The 17,269-nt window shown below is 36.3% G+C and overlaps 1 protein-coding gene across 3 annotated transcripts in view; it reads right to left on the bottom strand.

Annotated features, from left to right (window-relative positions):
• The window catches only part of LOC135201625 (sialin-like), a 62,279-nt gene extending 45,678 nt beyond the window's left edge, over positions 1-16,601 (bottom strand). The window contains exons 1-4 of one of the 3 annotated variants that reach the window (XM_064230686.1): positions 16,435-16,601; positions 3,737-4,518; positions 3,582-3,683; positions 2,602-3,317 (exon numbers count right to left, since the gene is read on the bottom strand). In XM_064230686.1, coding sequence (XP_064086756.1) covers positions 2,602-3,317; positions 3,582-3,683; positions 3,737-4,518; positions 16,435-16,465 — 1,631 coding nt within the window. In that variant the 5' untranslated portion in view covers positions 16,466-16,601. The remainder of the gene's footprint in view (positions 1-2,601; positions 3,318-3,581; positions 3,684-3,736; positions 4,519-16,434) is intronic. The other 2 variants (XM_064230692.1, XM_064230690.1) reach the window with 2 other exon arrangements.
• Between the last annotated feature and the right edge of the window lie 668 nt (positions 16,602-17,269).

Genomic DNA, 17,269 nt, shown 5'->3' with positions numbered 1-17,269 from the left:
AAAGACGAGAGAAAGGTTAAGAAAGCATTGGGTTAGTCACGATTGGTTATGGAACATTAGTTTTGTTTATAATTCATGCTTTGGGGGAGACACATGAGTTAACGCACAGAACAACATCAAAAGACATGGCTAAAAGACATGACAGAAACATGACATGGTTAGTATTCGCCTAATAAGTACTGCTATAATAATCTCTAAAGTGTTGTCTATAGTTACACTTCTAATAAGTAATGCTATACTCTCTAAGTGTTGTCTATAGTTACACTAACTATTGCCTGGCTATACGTCAAAACTAACGTGTATGTATATAATTCTAATAAAGCCAGGAATTGTCTTCTAATTCAAAAAGGTAGCAGGCCACGTCTAGGAAATAATTTAAAAAAATAATAATAAACATAATTGATTTTGAAAGTTAAGTTCGGTTGAAATAATGGTTTCAAATTGTGGTTTCACGTTCCTTGAATTTAAGAAAGTGAAAATAAACAGAAGATAGATTTTGAAATTGGAGTTCGGTTCAAATAATTAAAAAAAAAATGTTTTTAGGTTCCTTAAAAATACGAAAAATGCTTTTTCCATTGGGTATTTGGATTTCTAAAAATACACAATGCTGATTTGAATAAAAGAAGTTCAGTAAACGGTAATGAAATCCTTAATTTGCATTCTAGTAATCAAGAATAAGAAGTTTAAGGAATAAGGTGCAAAAGTTGAAATAAGATAAATCCGACAAAGAGATAAATGAAATAAATCTTCAGAATAAGATAAATTTGACAAAGAAGAAGAGTAAAGAAGAATGAGGTAAATCTTTAGAATTGCGAAGAATGATATAAAATATTATAAAAATTCAATCCAGTTCGTTTATACTTCGCCACAGGCTGCTCTCGGAGCAAGAGCCCGTGCTGGTATAAGGTTATTTAAATCTGCAGTGTAAACATTCAAATCTGAGCTTAGGACAACAGTTTTTTGCTATGAGAAACCTAGAAATATTGAATTTGTAAAATATTTTGAAGAACATTCTTCATCAAGATTATTTTTCGAAGATATGGCGACATATTTCTAAAAAAAACTATTTAGCAAAAAATGAAAAATTAAATATCTTCGAAATACAATCCTCAGTGCCATATTTTTTGAACGGCTGACTAATTTAAATAAAAAAAGAATAAAACATTTATTATATTTCAATGAAAAGTTGAGTATTATAGATACAATATATAAATACTGTGTGCCATACATTCTGAACGGCTGACTAATCAAATAAAAATGATAATATTAATCATATGTAAATGAAACTTTGAATCTTGGAGAGGGATTCTCAAAAGCTTTCCTTATCTCTACGGAAAGACTGACTGGTAACAAGAATTAGGTCGAATATAATCGTTGAGAGACTTAACAGATAAAGGTTGTAGTGGAAGTTCAACAGTCAATCATCTGTTTCTTTTTCTTCGGCCCAAAAATAAATTCACTAAAGTTCTGGCTCTAGAAATCAGAAATCTAGTTAAAATCTAGATATAACTACCAGACTCTCTCTAGATATAAACACGTGCAAAGGGATTTCTTTTAGTCTACTGAGACAAATGCAGGAGAAAAAAGGAGTTATTCAACATAGATAAATTAGGAAATATATAAATAAAAATGGCTAAACTTACGTGGTTCTAAACATGAATACTCTGTCCCCACTACTGGGCGTAAAGATTGGACAGAAAGAACTCTGATTTTGAGTGAGTTTGTTGGAATTTTGTGGGAAAAGAAAAGCTGATTTGTGTCAATGGGGGATGGATGGGAAATGAGAGTAACACCCCGTGCTGGCATAAGGCCAGTTTCACGTCACTCGTTCATAAAGTATTGTGTAGCTTTATAAGACGTTTTTTTAGAATAATTGAAGCTTTTGTTACAGTTTGGTTTCACAAAGGGACGAAAATATGCAAAATTTCGAATTTTTGGATTTGGTGTTGCATAGCAGTGATGCAAAAATATGTCCTGATTAGAAATGAAAGGAACACAGAGAGAAATGAAAAGAAGACCAATAACTCAATATAGTTGTTGTCGTATGTGCGGTGCAGTACAACGTACTACCTTAAACAGTACACACCTGTACAAAGAACTATGCTCATGTGAAAAATTACTGAACCAAAATTATCAATGAACAACCTTCACCTATATCTACCACGTAGAATATTCCACCTGTGACCTACTGAACTTAAAAAAAAAAGTGGCAAAATGTCAAAAATTGTTAAAACTGCCGTTTCGCTGAAGGCAAAAATGTCATCGAAGATTCTCGCGCGTGACAGTCGAATCCCCTGACAGTTCGCGAGTCATTTTTAAAAGAAAAAACTGCCCTGCAGATCTCACACAGCAGCAGCAGCAGTGTAGCAACAAACTGAACGAGCACACCTGGGGGTGCTTCGTTTCCGAGAGTGAAATGTCGTCTACTGGCTGAATGTGGTGACGAAGGAAGATGGTGGTGCTCTGTGTTCTGAAGGCTGAGATGATGGACGTATCACAGTGTTCAGGTACATTACTCAAAGAAAGAAACTATATAAATAAAAGAAGAACTCTATATAGGAAACTAGCTCTACTACTTGCGAGTGACTGCAAACAGCACACCGTTTCTTACGCGCCAAATCTTTGCCCCTGCCCTCAGTGTCACCGCTGGTGGCGTTCTTTCTGTTATTCTCAGAGACTACTGTCTGACTCTGGGCCTTCTGACGCTCGGTTTCCTTCTCCTCGACTTCTGGACTTTCATTTACACCCTTCTCTTGTTCTGCTTTGTCTTTTGGGGGCTCTGTATCTTTCTCATTCTTCTCTGGGATCTCGTCTCTGTCTTTTGCAGGTTCAGTGACTTCTTTTGTCTTTTCTGGCACCTTTTCTTTGTCTTTTGCTGGTTCAGTTATTTCTATTATCTTCTCTGGGACCTTTTCTTTGTCTTTTGCAGGTTCAATGACTTCTTTAGCCTTTTCTGGCACCTTTTCTTTGTCTTTTGAAGGTTCAGTGACTTCTTTAGCCTTTTCTGGGACCTTTTCTTTGTCTTTTGAAGGTCCAATGACTTCTTTAGCCTTTTCTGGCACCTTTTCTTTGTCTTTAGTAGGTTCAGTGACTTCTTTAGCCTTTTCTGGGACCTTTTCTTTGTCTTTTGAAGGTTCAGTGACTTCTTTAGCCTTTTCTGGCACCTTTTCTTTGTCTTTTGAAGGTTCAATGACTTCTTTAGCCTTTTCTGGCACCTTTTCTTTGTCTTTTGAAGGTTCAATGACTTCTTTAGCCTTTTCTGGCACCTTTTCTTTGTCTTTTGAAGGTTCAGTGACTTCTTTAGCCTTTTCTGGCACCTTTTCTTTGTCTTTTGAAGGTTCAGTGACTTCTTTAGCCATTTTATCCTTGGTACCTTTTCCTTTGTCTTTCTAGTAGTTGAATTCCAACGACTTTTTTAGCCTTTTCTGGCACATTTTCTTTGTCTTTTGAAGGTTTTAGTGACTTTCTTTAGCCTTTCTGGACCTTTTCTTTGTCTTTTGAAGGTCAATACTTCTTTTAGCCTTTTTTGGGACCTTTTCTTGTATTTTGAAGGGCCAATGACTTCTTAGCTTTTCTGGCACCTTTTCTTTGTCTTTTGTAGGTTCAATGACTTCTTTTGTCTTTTCTGGGACCTTTTCTTTGTCTTTAGTAGGTTCAGTGACTTCTTTAGCCTTTTCTGGCACCTTTTCTTTGTCTTTAGTAGGGCGTGAAAACTTTCTTTAGCCTTTTCTGGAACCTTTTCTTTGTCTTTAGTAGGTTCAGTGACTTCTTTAGCCTTTTCTGGAACCTTTTCTTTGTCTTTAGTAGGTTCAGTGACTTCTTTAGCCTTTTCTGGGACATTTTCTTTGTCTTTTGCAGGTTCAGTGACTGCTTTTGTCTTTTCTGGGATCTTGTCTATGTCTTTTATAGGTTCAATGATTGCTTTTGTATTTTCTGAGACCTTTTCTTTATCTTTTGCAGCTTCAATGATGTCTTTCTTTTTCTCTTCTGGAACCTTCTCTTTGCCTTTGGCAGGCTCACTGGCTTCAATCTTCTTTTCAGGAACCTTTTCTTTGTCTTTTGCATGTTCAATGACTTCTATCTTCTTTTCAGGAACCTTGTCTTTTGCAGGTTCAATGACTTCTATCTTCTTTTCAGGAACCTTGTCTTTTGCAGGTTCAGTGACTTTCATATTTTCTGGAACCCTTTCTTTGTCTTTTTCAGGTTCGGTGACTCCTTTCTTCTCTTCTGGAACCTTTTCTTTGTCCTTTGCAGGTTCAGTGACCTTTTTGGACAATCCCTTGCCTTCTTTATCTTTGTCTTTGTCTTTCTCCATGGCTTCTACCAGAGATTTCTCCTGTTCCTCCGGCTTGGCGGCAGTGGCATTATTGTTCTCGCTGTCTTTCTCATCCGTCTTCTCCTCTTCCTTTTTCAGTTCCCCTTTGTCCTCAGAATTACCTTTGTCGCCTGCACTGTTTCTCTCCTCCGTCAGGACTTTGACATCTCTCTTTTCAATGGACTCCTCGCTTCCTGTCTCCTCTGGTAGCATGTAAGAAACAAGAGGCAACACAATGTGGAGGTTAGTAAAGGGGGGTTAGTAAGTATGGAAGCTATGCATGCAGTTATCTTAACCCTTATGAATTAAATGCAATCAGAGAGTATACACAGCAAAGTGCAGGCTTGGGACAAGTGCCTCATTTGCAGGTGCTGAGTGCTTGGTGAATGCACGGTGAGACCAACCACTAAACAGACCATAGATTGCTAAGGCATACTTACCTGGTCTCATTATTGACACTCAAAATTACTCACTACTCTTGACATTTTTACAATGTATTGAGAGACAATGACATGCAAAGGGGGTTCTTCACGATACTTCTCGCCATAGATAAATGGTATGAGATAAAGTATTGACATCAAATTCGATATATACAAATATGAATTTGTAATAGCCTCAATACCGTCTTAACTTCCCGAATTCTTGAGATCCGAGTGCAAGAAATATCAAGAAATGAGAGGCGTAAACAAAAAGGGGCAAAGAATTCGAGAAGTTAAGTGGGCATTGTGGCTACTACAATTACATATGTGTTTGGTAAAAATGACCAGTAGATTATATATATATATATATATATATATATATATATATATATATATATATATATTTGGTCACAGATAAATAATACAGGTTGATGTACTGACATCAAATACATTTATAGTATATATATATATATATATATATATATATATATATATATATATATATATACATATATATATACATATAATATATACACATATATACATATATATACATATATATATATATATATATATATATATATCAGTCTACTTAACTTATCAATTCGTCTACTGTGACGTGACAAAAGTGTCTAAATCCAAAATAGACCAGTGGACGTCACCAGATATTGTGATAATTGGTAAAAGTAAGGAGATTCAACAGAGGATAGTGAAAGACGATGGTCGGTGACAGCGAGGAAATTGGTGTTTTGTGAAATTTACAGTGTTTAAGACGAAATTAGTTGGTGAATTCACTGCGAAAGGTGAAATGTGGGAGTTGAGATATATGAAAAAAAAAAAGGGACAATCGGAGACACTTGACAATTACTAAGATACGTCCTAATATAAGATATTTATGTAACGTCTTTCCCTCTTCGAAAATTACCTTACACATCCCGGCAATCTTTTTCTTCTGAATTCTAAAACGAGAGAGAGAGAGAGAGAGAGAGAGACTACAATTTTCAGAGAACCAGGAGAGAGACAGAGAGAGAATCCGATTTCAGTTTTGAATTTCCAGACTCAGGAGAGAGAGAGAGAGAGAGAGAGAGAGAGAGAGATTTAAAGCTGTATAGAGGAGAGGAGACAGCGCCCCTCAAATAAGCACATAATACATGGGGGGTCATGTTGTGTCTGCCACATATGTGGCGGTTTCACGTCGGCAGACCTTTAATGGGAGTTACCAGGTATGTGGTTCACTTTCTTAATTTTTACTAAGATAGAATAAACAAGAAATATTGTCTTAAGCCTTGTCTTTAGTCTGCTTTTGCGCAAGACATTAACAGGAAAAAAACATAAAAATAAAGAAATTTTTTTTGTGATTATTCTCAAGAAAATGATATAAAAATGCAATGTGCTTCTGTTTTTTTTGAAGAATAAAAGTACTTATAGCGCTGCCAGAAGTACGATTATGGCTAACTTCAACCTTAAACAGAATAAAAACTACTGAGGGTAGAGGGTTGCAATTTGGCATGCTTGATGATTGGAGGGTGGATGATCAACATGCCAATTTGCAGCCCTCTAGCCTCAGTAGTTTTCAAGACCAGAGAACTAAGAGCATCCACGGGGCTATAAAGTGCTTACGACGCCAAGGAAAAATAAATTCACTTTCAAAGCAATTAAGCCTAAAATCGTTGCTAATTCAGACTTAAGGTCTATAATTTTTCAGTGTGTTTCGTAATGTTCTGTTATAATAATCGAGAGCCGGTAAGCGTGTCCTAAGAACATTATTAACTTAATAATGATATGAACGATACTATATGGCGAAGTCTCTACTTGTGAAATGCTTTAGAAGTGGACATGAGAGAGAGAGAGAGAGAGAGAGAGAGAGAGAGAGAGAGAGAGAGAGAGAGAGAGAGAGTGTTTGCAAAACAGATGAAAGCTGGGAGAGAGAGAGATTACGTAAACATTTAAGACGAAAGCCGAACGGGAGGAGGAGGAGGAGGAGGGGAGGAGGAGTGAGGAGGAGATGGAGGAGGAGGAGGAGGAGGAGAGAGAGAGAGAGATTGTTACAAGGTAGACAACATTTAAGATGTAGAAAGAACGGGAGGAGGAGGAGGAGGAGGAGGAGGAGGAGGAGACCTTACCTTACAGACCTTACATCTTGTTCGGGTTGCCCCAGGTCCCTCAGTGTGAGGCACCTCTAATGTCTACCAGAGAGTTGCTAGTACATCTTCCGGTATATTTTGCATCTTCCAATCTTGGATGGTCTGGGATGCAGTTTAGATATTTGTCGAGCTTATTCTTAAACACATCTACGCTCACTCCTGATATATTCCTCAGATGAGCTGGCAACGCATTGAATAGACGCTGCATTATCGATGCTGGTGCGTAGTGGATTAATGTCCTGTGTGCTTTCCTTATTTTTCCTGGTATAGTTTTGGGCACTATTAATCTACCTCTGCTTGCTCTTTCTGATATTTTTAGTTCCATGATATTTTCTGCTATTCCTTCTATCTGTTTCCATGCCTGAATTATCATGTAGCGTTCTCTTCTCCTTTCTAGACTATATAATTTTAAGAATTGTAGTCTTTCCCAGTAGTCAAGGTCTTTAACTTCTTCTATTCTAGCTGTAAAGGACCTTTGTACACTCTCTATTTGTGCAATATCCTTTTGATAGTGTGGGTACCATATCATATTGCAATATTCAAGTGGACTACGAACATATGTTTTATAAAGCATAATCATGTGTTCAGCTTTTCTTGTTTTGAAGTGCCGTAACAACATTCCCATTTTTGCTTTACATTTTGCCAACAGAGTTGCTATTTGATCATTGCATAACATGTTCCTATTCATCATCACACCAAGGTCTTTAACTGCTTCCTTATTTGTGATTGTCTCATTATTAGGTCCCTTATATGCATATAGCTTTCTTTCTCTGTCTCCATAATTTATTGATTCAAATTTATCAGAGTTAAATACCATCCTATTTACCTCTGCCCAATCATATACTTTGTTAAGGTCTCTTTGTAGAGCGTTCCTATCTTCATCACAAGTAATTTCTCTACTTATTCTTGTGTCATCTGCGAAACTACTCACTACCGAATCCTTAACATTATTGTCTATGTCTTCAATCATAATAACAAACAGTATTGCAGCTAACACCGTACCTTGCGGCACACCGGATATTACCTTGGCTTCATCCGATTTCTCGTCGTTTGCAATAACTATCTGTTTTCTGTTGTGTAAAAATTCTTTTAACCATCTTCCTACTTTATCCACGATATTGTGTTTTCTAATTTTCTTCGCTAATATATTATGGTCTACTTTATCAAAAGCTTTTGCAAAGTCTAAATAAACCACATCTGTTTCATTTCCGCTTTTCATATTTTTGAATATGTTCTCACGGTGGACTAACAGTTGGGTTTGTGTACTTTTTCCGGGTACGAAAACCATGTTGTCCTTTATTAAACAAATTATTTTTTATAAATGTTTCATAATATTTTTCTTCATTACCCTTTCATACACTTTCATAATATGTGATGTTAGACTCACAGGCCTATAATTACTTGCCTCTAGTCTTGATCCACTTTTGAAAGTAGGGGTAATATATGCTAATTTGTGCTCATCATAAATCTTGCCTGTATCTACACTTTGTCTTAATAATATTGCAAGTGGCTTTGCGATAGAATGAACTACTTTCTTTAACAAAATAGCAGGAATTCCATCAGGCCCTGCAGCAGCTCCATTTTTAATTTCATTAATAGCCTGCACAATATCAGCTTCATTAATATCTATGTCAGCTAAATATTCACTATTTTTCATCCCTTACTTCTATATCATTATCTTCATTATCTATTCTAGGGGTGAATTCTCTCTTATATCGTTCTGCCAGTATGTTGCAAATTTCCTTTTTTTCATTCGTTAATCTCCCTTCAATTCTTAGAGGGCCTATTCTATTCTTCTTTTATTCATCTTCTTCGCATATGAGTATAATAGTTTGGGATTTTGCTTGATATTTAATAGGGTTTTTTCTTCCAAGTCCCGTTTTTCATTTTCTTTTGATTGTATAATCTTTTGTTCTGCATTTTCTATCTTACTTTTTAGTTCTATAACTTTCCATGCATTTTTTTTTTTTTCTTTTTGCTAGACCTTTTTTCCACTTTCTGATTTTCTGGAACAAGATCCTTCTGTCTCTTGGTATGCATGACTGATGTTTACTTTTCTTCTTCGGTATATATTTATCCACTATTTTCTCTAATATATAATATCTCCGTATTTACCTTTATGTCATCACTTACGAAATATTATCCCAATCTTTGTTTAATTCTTCATTTATTTCTGACCATTTTATATTTTTTACTGTAGAAGTTGTATTTTCCATATCCTTCCCACTTTTTCATTTCTTGCTTATCTCTGTTTTCACTTGCTTTGGAATGGACTGTTAATTCTATGACATTATGGTCTGAAATACTCGCATTATAAACTATTATTTCTTTAACATAATTCATCTCGTTCACAAATACTAGGTCTAAAGTATTTTCCTTTCTTGTTGGCAGGTGATTTATTTGTTGAATGTTGTATTCTAGTAGCATATCTAATAGCTTTTCGAATTGCCTCTTATCTTCTGCACTACTATTACTTTTTTTTATATGTATAAGTACATCCACAATCTCCTATTCGTTCTTTCCAGTCTACGAAAGGAAAGTTGAAGTCTCCAGATAGGATAATAGTCCAGTTCCCTTGTGATTTCTACATATATCATCCAATTTTTCTATTATTAAGTCAAACTCTTTAGTATTAGGAGGTCTATATATTACTATGTTCATTAATTTTTCAGATTCAAATTCTACTGCTATTAGTTCACATTTCTGAGTTACTATATTTCTCATATATTTTTCCTTGTTTTTTGTCTTTCCCATATATTGCGGTTCCCCCTTGATTCCTATTTTTTCTATCTGATCTATAAGTTTGAAACCCTTTTATTTGATCATCATTCCCAGTCTCTTGGGAATACCAGGTTTCACTTATATTCATTATATCTATTTTCTTTCAATTTGGGTTAGTTCTTCTAAGTACTCTATTTTTCTTTTTGAGTTACTCGTAACTAAACCCTGCGCATTCATCACTATGATGGTTTGCGTGTTTTCTCCTTCATTTAATATTGGTAATAATAAGGATTTCCCATGTCTCTTTCCTGTTCTGTATGTTGTTCTTTTTTCATTTCCAGAAATTCTGACATTAAAAAATCCAACTTTTCCATAATATTTGTTCTTCCTTCATCATAATTATTCATTTTGTGTCTGAATCTGCAATTTTCTCCATATCTGCATATCCCCTTGCATAATAAAAAACAGTTATTATCTCTTGAGTAGAATCTTGGAGCTGATGCATTGAAATTTTTGCTGGCACCTCTGCATATCTCGTTGATGGCTTGCTTTTTTCTTTTACCTGATATTCTTCATTCCTCTCTTTATTTGTTTCTTTCTTATTTTGGATTTTATTGCTTGATTGGTTATTTATTTGATTATTTTTCATGGCTACAGGGTGCAATATTTACATTTTTTGTCGGAAACTTACATCCCTTTTATCCTTCTTTTAGGTTTTTGCATATTTTTGGATGTAGATCTCTGCAATCATCCTCATATCCATCTAAGTATGCACATTTACCATATATTTCATAGTTGTGACATACCTTAGGATGTTTGTAGTAACATTTTTCTCCATATCTGCAATTCCCTCTTTTCAAAAGGTTGCAGACTTTGTCTTTTTTGTATATTTTTTCCTCTTTCCCGTCATTGTGTAGATCTGGGTAGAGCCTCTTCGGCATTTTCTTTTGTGCTGTCATATCGTAATTTATTTCTCGTAGGTATGCTGCTTTATAGCCTCATATGTAGTATCAATGAGTATCTCTGCATCCATACTTTTATCTTGTTCTTTGTTTTTTCCTTCTTTTTTCTGTCATTTCAGTTTTGTTTACTTCTCTACGTTTTTCCTCTTCTTCTTCTTCGTTCTTCTTCTTATTCTTCTTCTTCTTCTTCATCCTCAACTATTTGTACATTCAATCTTGATTTAATAACATTGTCTATCCATGGTAGACATGTTGAGCAAAAAATTCTTGTGTCTTTTCTCATATCTTGCATTACCTCAGCACACTGTGGATGGGTCGGAATGTTGCATGCAGCACATTTTCTGATTAGGTTTTGTGGATTAACTATGCTATACCACACCTTACACAGTTTACATGCTTTTGGCATTCTTTTTCCTAATGCATCAATTAGGATATTCACAAGGTTCACTTTATTCATTTTCTTTGTCGGAATATGAGAGAGAGAGAGAGAGAGAGAGAGAGAGAGAGAGAGAGAGAGAGAGAGAGAGAGAGAGAGAGAGAGAGCAGGTCCACCAGACAGCAATATCACACATTCAGCGTTGTCTCCCTTTCTGTCAGAATGCTAAAAAAAAAAAAAATAATAAAATTAAGATCTTGGCACTGGTGCCAATAGAGCCGGCTGCCTGGCTCCCTCCTGGCACTCCCTAAAAGCCCTCTGGCCCACTCATTGTATAGGTTATGGTTAACATTTGGCCCTAACAGAAATTCGGGATTATGGGACATGACACTAGTTGAGAGAAATTGGGGAAATCTTTTTCTTTTTCTATTTGTTTTATTTTTCTCTCGTATTTTTCTTTTTAAAGAGCGATTCTATATATTTCTCAGACGCGGCAAACAAAATGGAATTTCTTTTCCCTGGCGTCGCAATCAGTTAATGGAAGTGTAGGAGGGGTTGGGGGGGTTGGGAGGGGAAGGTGGGTTAGAATTCGGAAATTTTGAAGTTACTTTGGTCAGTTCTTCCCCCTCTCTCTCCCTCCCTAGACACACAAATATATATATATATATATATATATATATATATATATACGCACACACAACATACATATATATACATATATAGATATATATATATATATATTGTTATATATTATATATATATATATATATATATATATATATATATATAAATATAAAACACCCTCTTCACAACACTCCATGACTGTATACAAGCATACATACAGAAAGCTTCTTATACCAGGCTTAGTCGTACCTCGAGAATATTTGGGAAGAATCCCAACCCAACCTCTTACTGACAAGTGAGAACCGTAAGCAAATAAAGAGCTTCAGAATTACCAAATAAAACCTAACAGGAGCAGCAATATAAGAAGCCACTCAACTTTGCAAGAATATCTCAGGCAATTTGCAACAGCACCAACATCTTCCGAGAAAGAGGATCGTTTCCTGTTTATGGACGCAACAGGTGTTCGAGGGAGACAAGAGGGTGAAAAATAAAGAGATAAATATGGAACATATTTAGTGCAGTTTGTCATATAAAGGGGGCGGGGCTCTCTCTCTCTACATAACGCATAGAAAACGGGCGTTCTCTCGCTTTGGGTGTGTAATTAAGCGCTATGTTCGATTTTCGACTAAGAGTGCTGTCTACTTAAGCTCTCTCTCTCGGTTTACTATCTGTACACAAGTAATACAGTATGAGAGCCAGACTTCAATTTCAGATTCCCAGAATCAGGAGAGAGAGAGAGAGAAGAGAGAGAGAGAGAGAGAGAGAGAGGGAGGGACTGAGAACAAGAGAGAGAGAGAGAGATTGAGAAAGGAAAGGATAGAGAGAGAGATAGAGACTTTCAAATTTCGGATTTCCCCCAGAATCAAGGAAAGAGAGAGAGAGAGAGAGAGAGAGAGAGAGATTAAGAGAAGAGAGAGAGACCGTCTAATGCCTTTCTAATCAAGAAAACTGCATCCATTAAAATGAGAAAAATAAATAAATAAACAAAAAAACACGAACTGAAAGAACTTGATTCCGAAGACACCGGCCGCCAGTAAGGAGAGTGAAACCAGTTTACCGAACTGCTTATTTCAAGCACTTGATATTATTCCCTCTGTCGCAATGTGTTAAACCTGCCATTAATTCGGTCTTCAATTCTCTGTCGACGGACGGAAATATTATCTTTGCCTGGTAACATTTCACCAGGACGCCGGCGTACTGACATAATTATTTAATAATAATAATAATAATAATAATAATAATAACAATAACAATAATAATAATAATAATAATAAAATTACATAAGAATATTCTAAAAAAAAAAAATAATAATGAATAATAAAAACATAGAAGCATATGCTCTATAATAATGACAAAATTAATAATACATAAGCATATAATAATAATAATATTATCATTAACAGTTACCCTAATAATAATAATAATAATAATAATAATAATAATAATGATAATAATGATAACATGCAATTTATTTTTAGCTAGAGACCAAACTGGTATAATTATAATGAATTATAATGATACACAGTAGCCTCATCATATTAATCCAGCAGCAGGACCTCTCCTAAATGTGGCGTGTGTCTGATGAGTGATATAATTTATATAATTTGACGTGAGTATAATGACTGATATAGGACATGAGTATAATGAGTGACATGGTGTGACGTGAGTATAATGATTGATAGAGGAAATGAGTATAATGAGTGATATAAAGTGATATGTGTGAGTGACATAATGGGACATGAGTTTAATGAGTGGTATAATGTGGCGTTAGTATCAAGAGTGATATAATGCATGATCTGGCATAAGCATATACGTTCACTTATTCACACGTGAATTAAGCATGGCTGGTGTTATTGCTTTGATTTGTATGTGTGTGTGTGTTTGTGATTATTCTTCCTACGTGTACATTATACTACCACAGACTATAATTACACACACATCCACATACAGACACGTATATTTATAGTGTGTATATATCTATATAAATAAATATGTTATATGCATAAATGTGTGTATTTATATGAACATACATAATATATATATATATATATATATATATATATATATATTATATAAAGAGAGAGAGAGAGAGAGAGAGAGAGAGAGAGAGAGAGAGAGAGAGAGAGAGAGAGTATACGAACACAGTGACAAAATCACTGGGTAGTTGAAAGAATTTGACAAACAAAAGCAAGCCAAAGATACGAGAATGAAAAAAAAAGGGTAACACAGAAAATAAAAAAAAATACGACCAACAGAAAAGAAAGTAAAAAAAAAATCACTAGGCCGAATGAAATAGTATACTGCCTCTCGCCAGATGCCAAAAATATTAAAATATGCAACGAATAGAAAAAAAATAATAAAGACAAATAAAGTTTTGTGGCGTGAGAAATGAGTGCAAAGTCAACCACAAGGTCACTTAGGCTACTCTCTCTCTCTCTCAACACATTAATGCATTTGGGGGTCATTGTTCGTGGGTACGAAATGCATATGTCTAAATGAGAGGTTTCTCCACTGTGGTGAGGGTGGGGGTGGTGGCGAGACTACCTCGTCGAGGTCCTCTCTCCCGTTACCTCGTCGAGGGCTAACCCCCCCCCCCCTCTCTCTCTCTCTTTCACGTTAATAATAATAGGGCCTCCCCTTCCCGTTACCTCCTGGAGATAGCTCACTCCCATTACCTCTTCGAAGCCCTATCTAACCGCCCGTTATCTCGTCGAGACCATATCTAACCTCCCGTTACCTCGCCGAGGCCCTATCTGACCTCCCGTTGCTTCGTCGAGGCCCTATCTAACCTTCGGTTACCTCGCAGAGGTACCCCCTCTTTCACCGTTAGCTCTTAAGTCTCCCCTCTCTCTTTCCCATTACCTCACCGAGGCCCTCTTTCCAGCTACATCATTCAAACCCTCTCTCTCTTTTCACGTTACCTCGTCGAGGTTCTCTGTCTCATCTCTTACTCTCCAACATAACTGCTGCCCACAACAGTCGTCTAACAGCTAGTTTAAAATTCACTGGTCAGGCCAACTGGAATTTTAAGGAATGTTCCCATCTGTTCCAGAAACGTCCGGTCCGTGATTCGAACCCCGGTCGTCCAGTTAGGAGCGAGACCGCTTACCACGCGAGCTACTAGGTCGGGGAGAGAGAGAGAGAGAGAGAGAGAGAGAGAGAGAGAGAGAGAGAGAGAGAGAGAGAAAGCATACATTTTTTGCACTCGGAATTTCGCTGAGTTGCTAATTGACCATTGTATAGATAAATAATAATAAGTGTTTGAACTATGGAAAAGGAAACACATATTAATGATAATAATAATAATTAATGATATTAAGTGTCCGAAAAAAATCGAAGGGAAAAACACACCAATAATAATAAAAATAATGATAATAATAATAATAATAACACAAGAAACTTAATAATAATAATAATAATAATAATAATAATAATAATAATAATAATAACGAGTGCTTGAACAAAATGGAAAAGAAAACCCATATTATAAATAATAATAATAATAATAATAACTGCTTTAACAATATTCGAACGAAAAACAAAATAATAATAATAAATATATCTTTTTATTCACCACGACTGTCGTATTACGTAACATCTTCCTAAAATAACTAGGCGAAACCTGACCTGACATAACGTAGCCGACCTGTCTCTTAAGACCTTCCCACCTTTGTCTTCGTATCTCCGTATACCCACGGTAGAACGAGGGTGTATTCGGTTGCCACAAAGGGACGCATGTATACATGATACCCTTTGCACCGTTGTGTTTTTGTGAATGACTTAAATGAATGGATGCATGGATGAATGAATGAGTAACAGAAGGATGGACGAGTGATAACAAAGGAATATATATTTAAACGATAAGAAAGACGTGGTTGCTAATAGATTATATTTCAGGTGATATATATATATATATATATATATATATATATATATATATATATATATATATATATTCATGCATATATGATTATAAATTTGAATGTAATTATAGATATATATATATATATATATATATATATATATATATATAATATATATTCTATATAAAATGTGTGCGTGCTTCAATAAATACTCCCTGGATTCATTACTAAGCTTTCTTGCCCTTATAAGTCTAGACTGCAGCAAAATGTTTACATTCGTTTATGCTCTCTCTTTATCACGCATCTGCCCCTCCCTCCCCCCTTTCTTCCCCATCCCGTCTGTCTGTCTGTCTCTCTCTCCCTAGCCGGGCTAAAACAACTTTTACTTTCGTTAAGTACATAAAAGGTCACCTTCATTCATAATCGAGTTCATTTTGAGTAAGAGTAAACTACAAGGTCTTTGTATCCAATAATAATAATAATAATAATAATAATAATAATAATAATAATAATAATAATAATAATAAATCCGTTACAAAGATATCACCATAATTACCATCACTAATGAAATTATAAGTAATTGTGATAAAAAAAATGGCAGCAATTATAATAAAATAACATTAACAATAATAATTCTCTTTGGGAATAGCTATATATATCTTTCTTTCCTGACGAATTAAAATAGTTTCATATATATATATATATATATATATATATGTGTGTGTGTGTGTGTGTGTGTGTGTGTATCATGTAAAGAAATATAAATACATGAGCATTTTATCCCGGTAATTTGAGACAATATAAATAAAAATAAAATAAAAATTAAAACAAAGTTCTACAGTACCAGCTACCATAGCAACAGCCTTCATTTACGCAACCCTTTGGGAAAAAAAAATATAACGTTTACGCCGAGTTCATTCCCGGCGTATATACACCTTTACCGAGACGAATGGTACCGTTTCTACTATAACAGATGACCCGAACAGGTCACTGGACGACGATGACCTTACCTGAGCACTTTTTAGTCTGCGTTTCGTCCATGATGCCTGGCCTCAGGAGCTGGAGCTGCACATCCAACCACTAGGACTGATAACAACACACTAGCGTACGTCTGGTTGATGTCGGCTCAACTGAAGGAGTCTCGCGCCGCGTGGGTTGGGTGTGGACCCTGTCCCTCCCCCATCCCCTACCGCCACCCAAACAATCCCACACCCCCAGCCCCAAATCTCTTCCCATACTCACCTCCACCACCCACCCACACCATTACTCGCGTTCATGAGTGACGCAACTCCCATAATGCATCTTTCGCGTTTCTAATAAACTGGCTCATGGCCCTTCCGTGGGGTCACGTAGGGGTCACACGGAAGCGATTGGGTACTGGTGGGTCAAGTGCCCAGTCGTAGCAGAAATGAAAGGTCACTTGTGCATGAATCGCTAGGCCGATACACCGGTAGGGAAGGGTGGGAGGGAGGCGCTCCGGTGCCATATTCCATACGGGGCGAAAAAGAGGGTGAGGACGTATGAAGGTGACTCCTCAGGCGCCCGCCCTCACCATTATGAGGGGGACATCCCGCCGCCCTTCACCTGCCAAACCCATACCCACAAACACGCCCACAGGGACAGGCAGACACCACCCCGAACGCCCCTTTAGACCCATGCAGGCCCTTCAAAACCGCCGCCAATAGGAAGGTGAGGTTGCACAAGAGGTCACTCCGGATGTCGCAGAAGGCAAACTCGTCCCCTCAAAAATAGACCGAGGCAGAGGTTCTTAGGGGGTGGGGGAAGGGGACGGGGAGGGAGGGAGGGAGGGAAAGTTGATGATCACGTGATCATGTAATGAATAAT

Source organism: Macrobrachium nipponense, chromosome 28, assembly GCF_015104395.2.
Source record: "Macrobrachium nipponense isolate FS-2020 chromosome 28, ASM1510439v2, whole genome shotgun sequence".
In the NCBI taxonomy this organism is placed as follows: Eukaryota; Metazoa; Arthropoda; class Malacostraca; order Decapoda; family Palaemonidae; genus Macrobrachium; species Macrobrachium nipponense.
The sequence above is the reverse complement of the archived record's forward strand: the minus strand, read 5'-3'. Positions and strand labels throughout refer to the sequence as shown.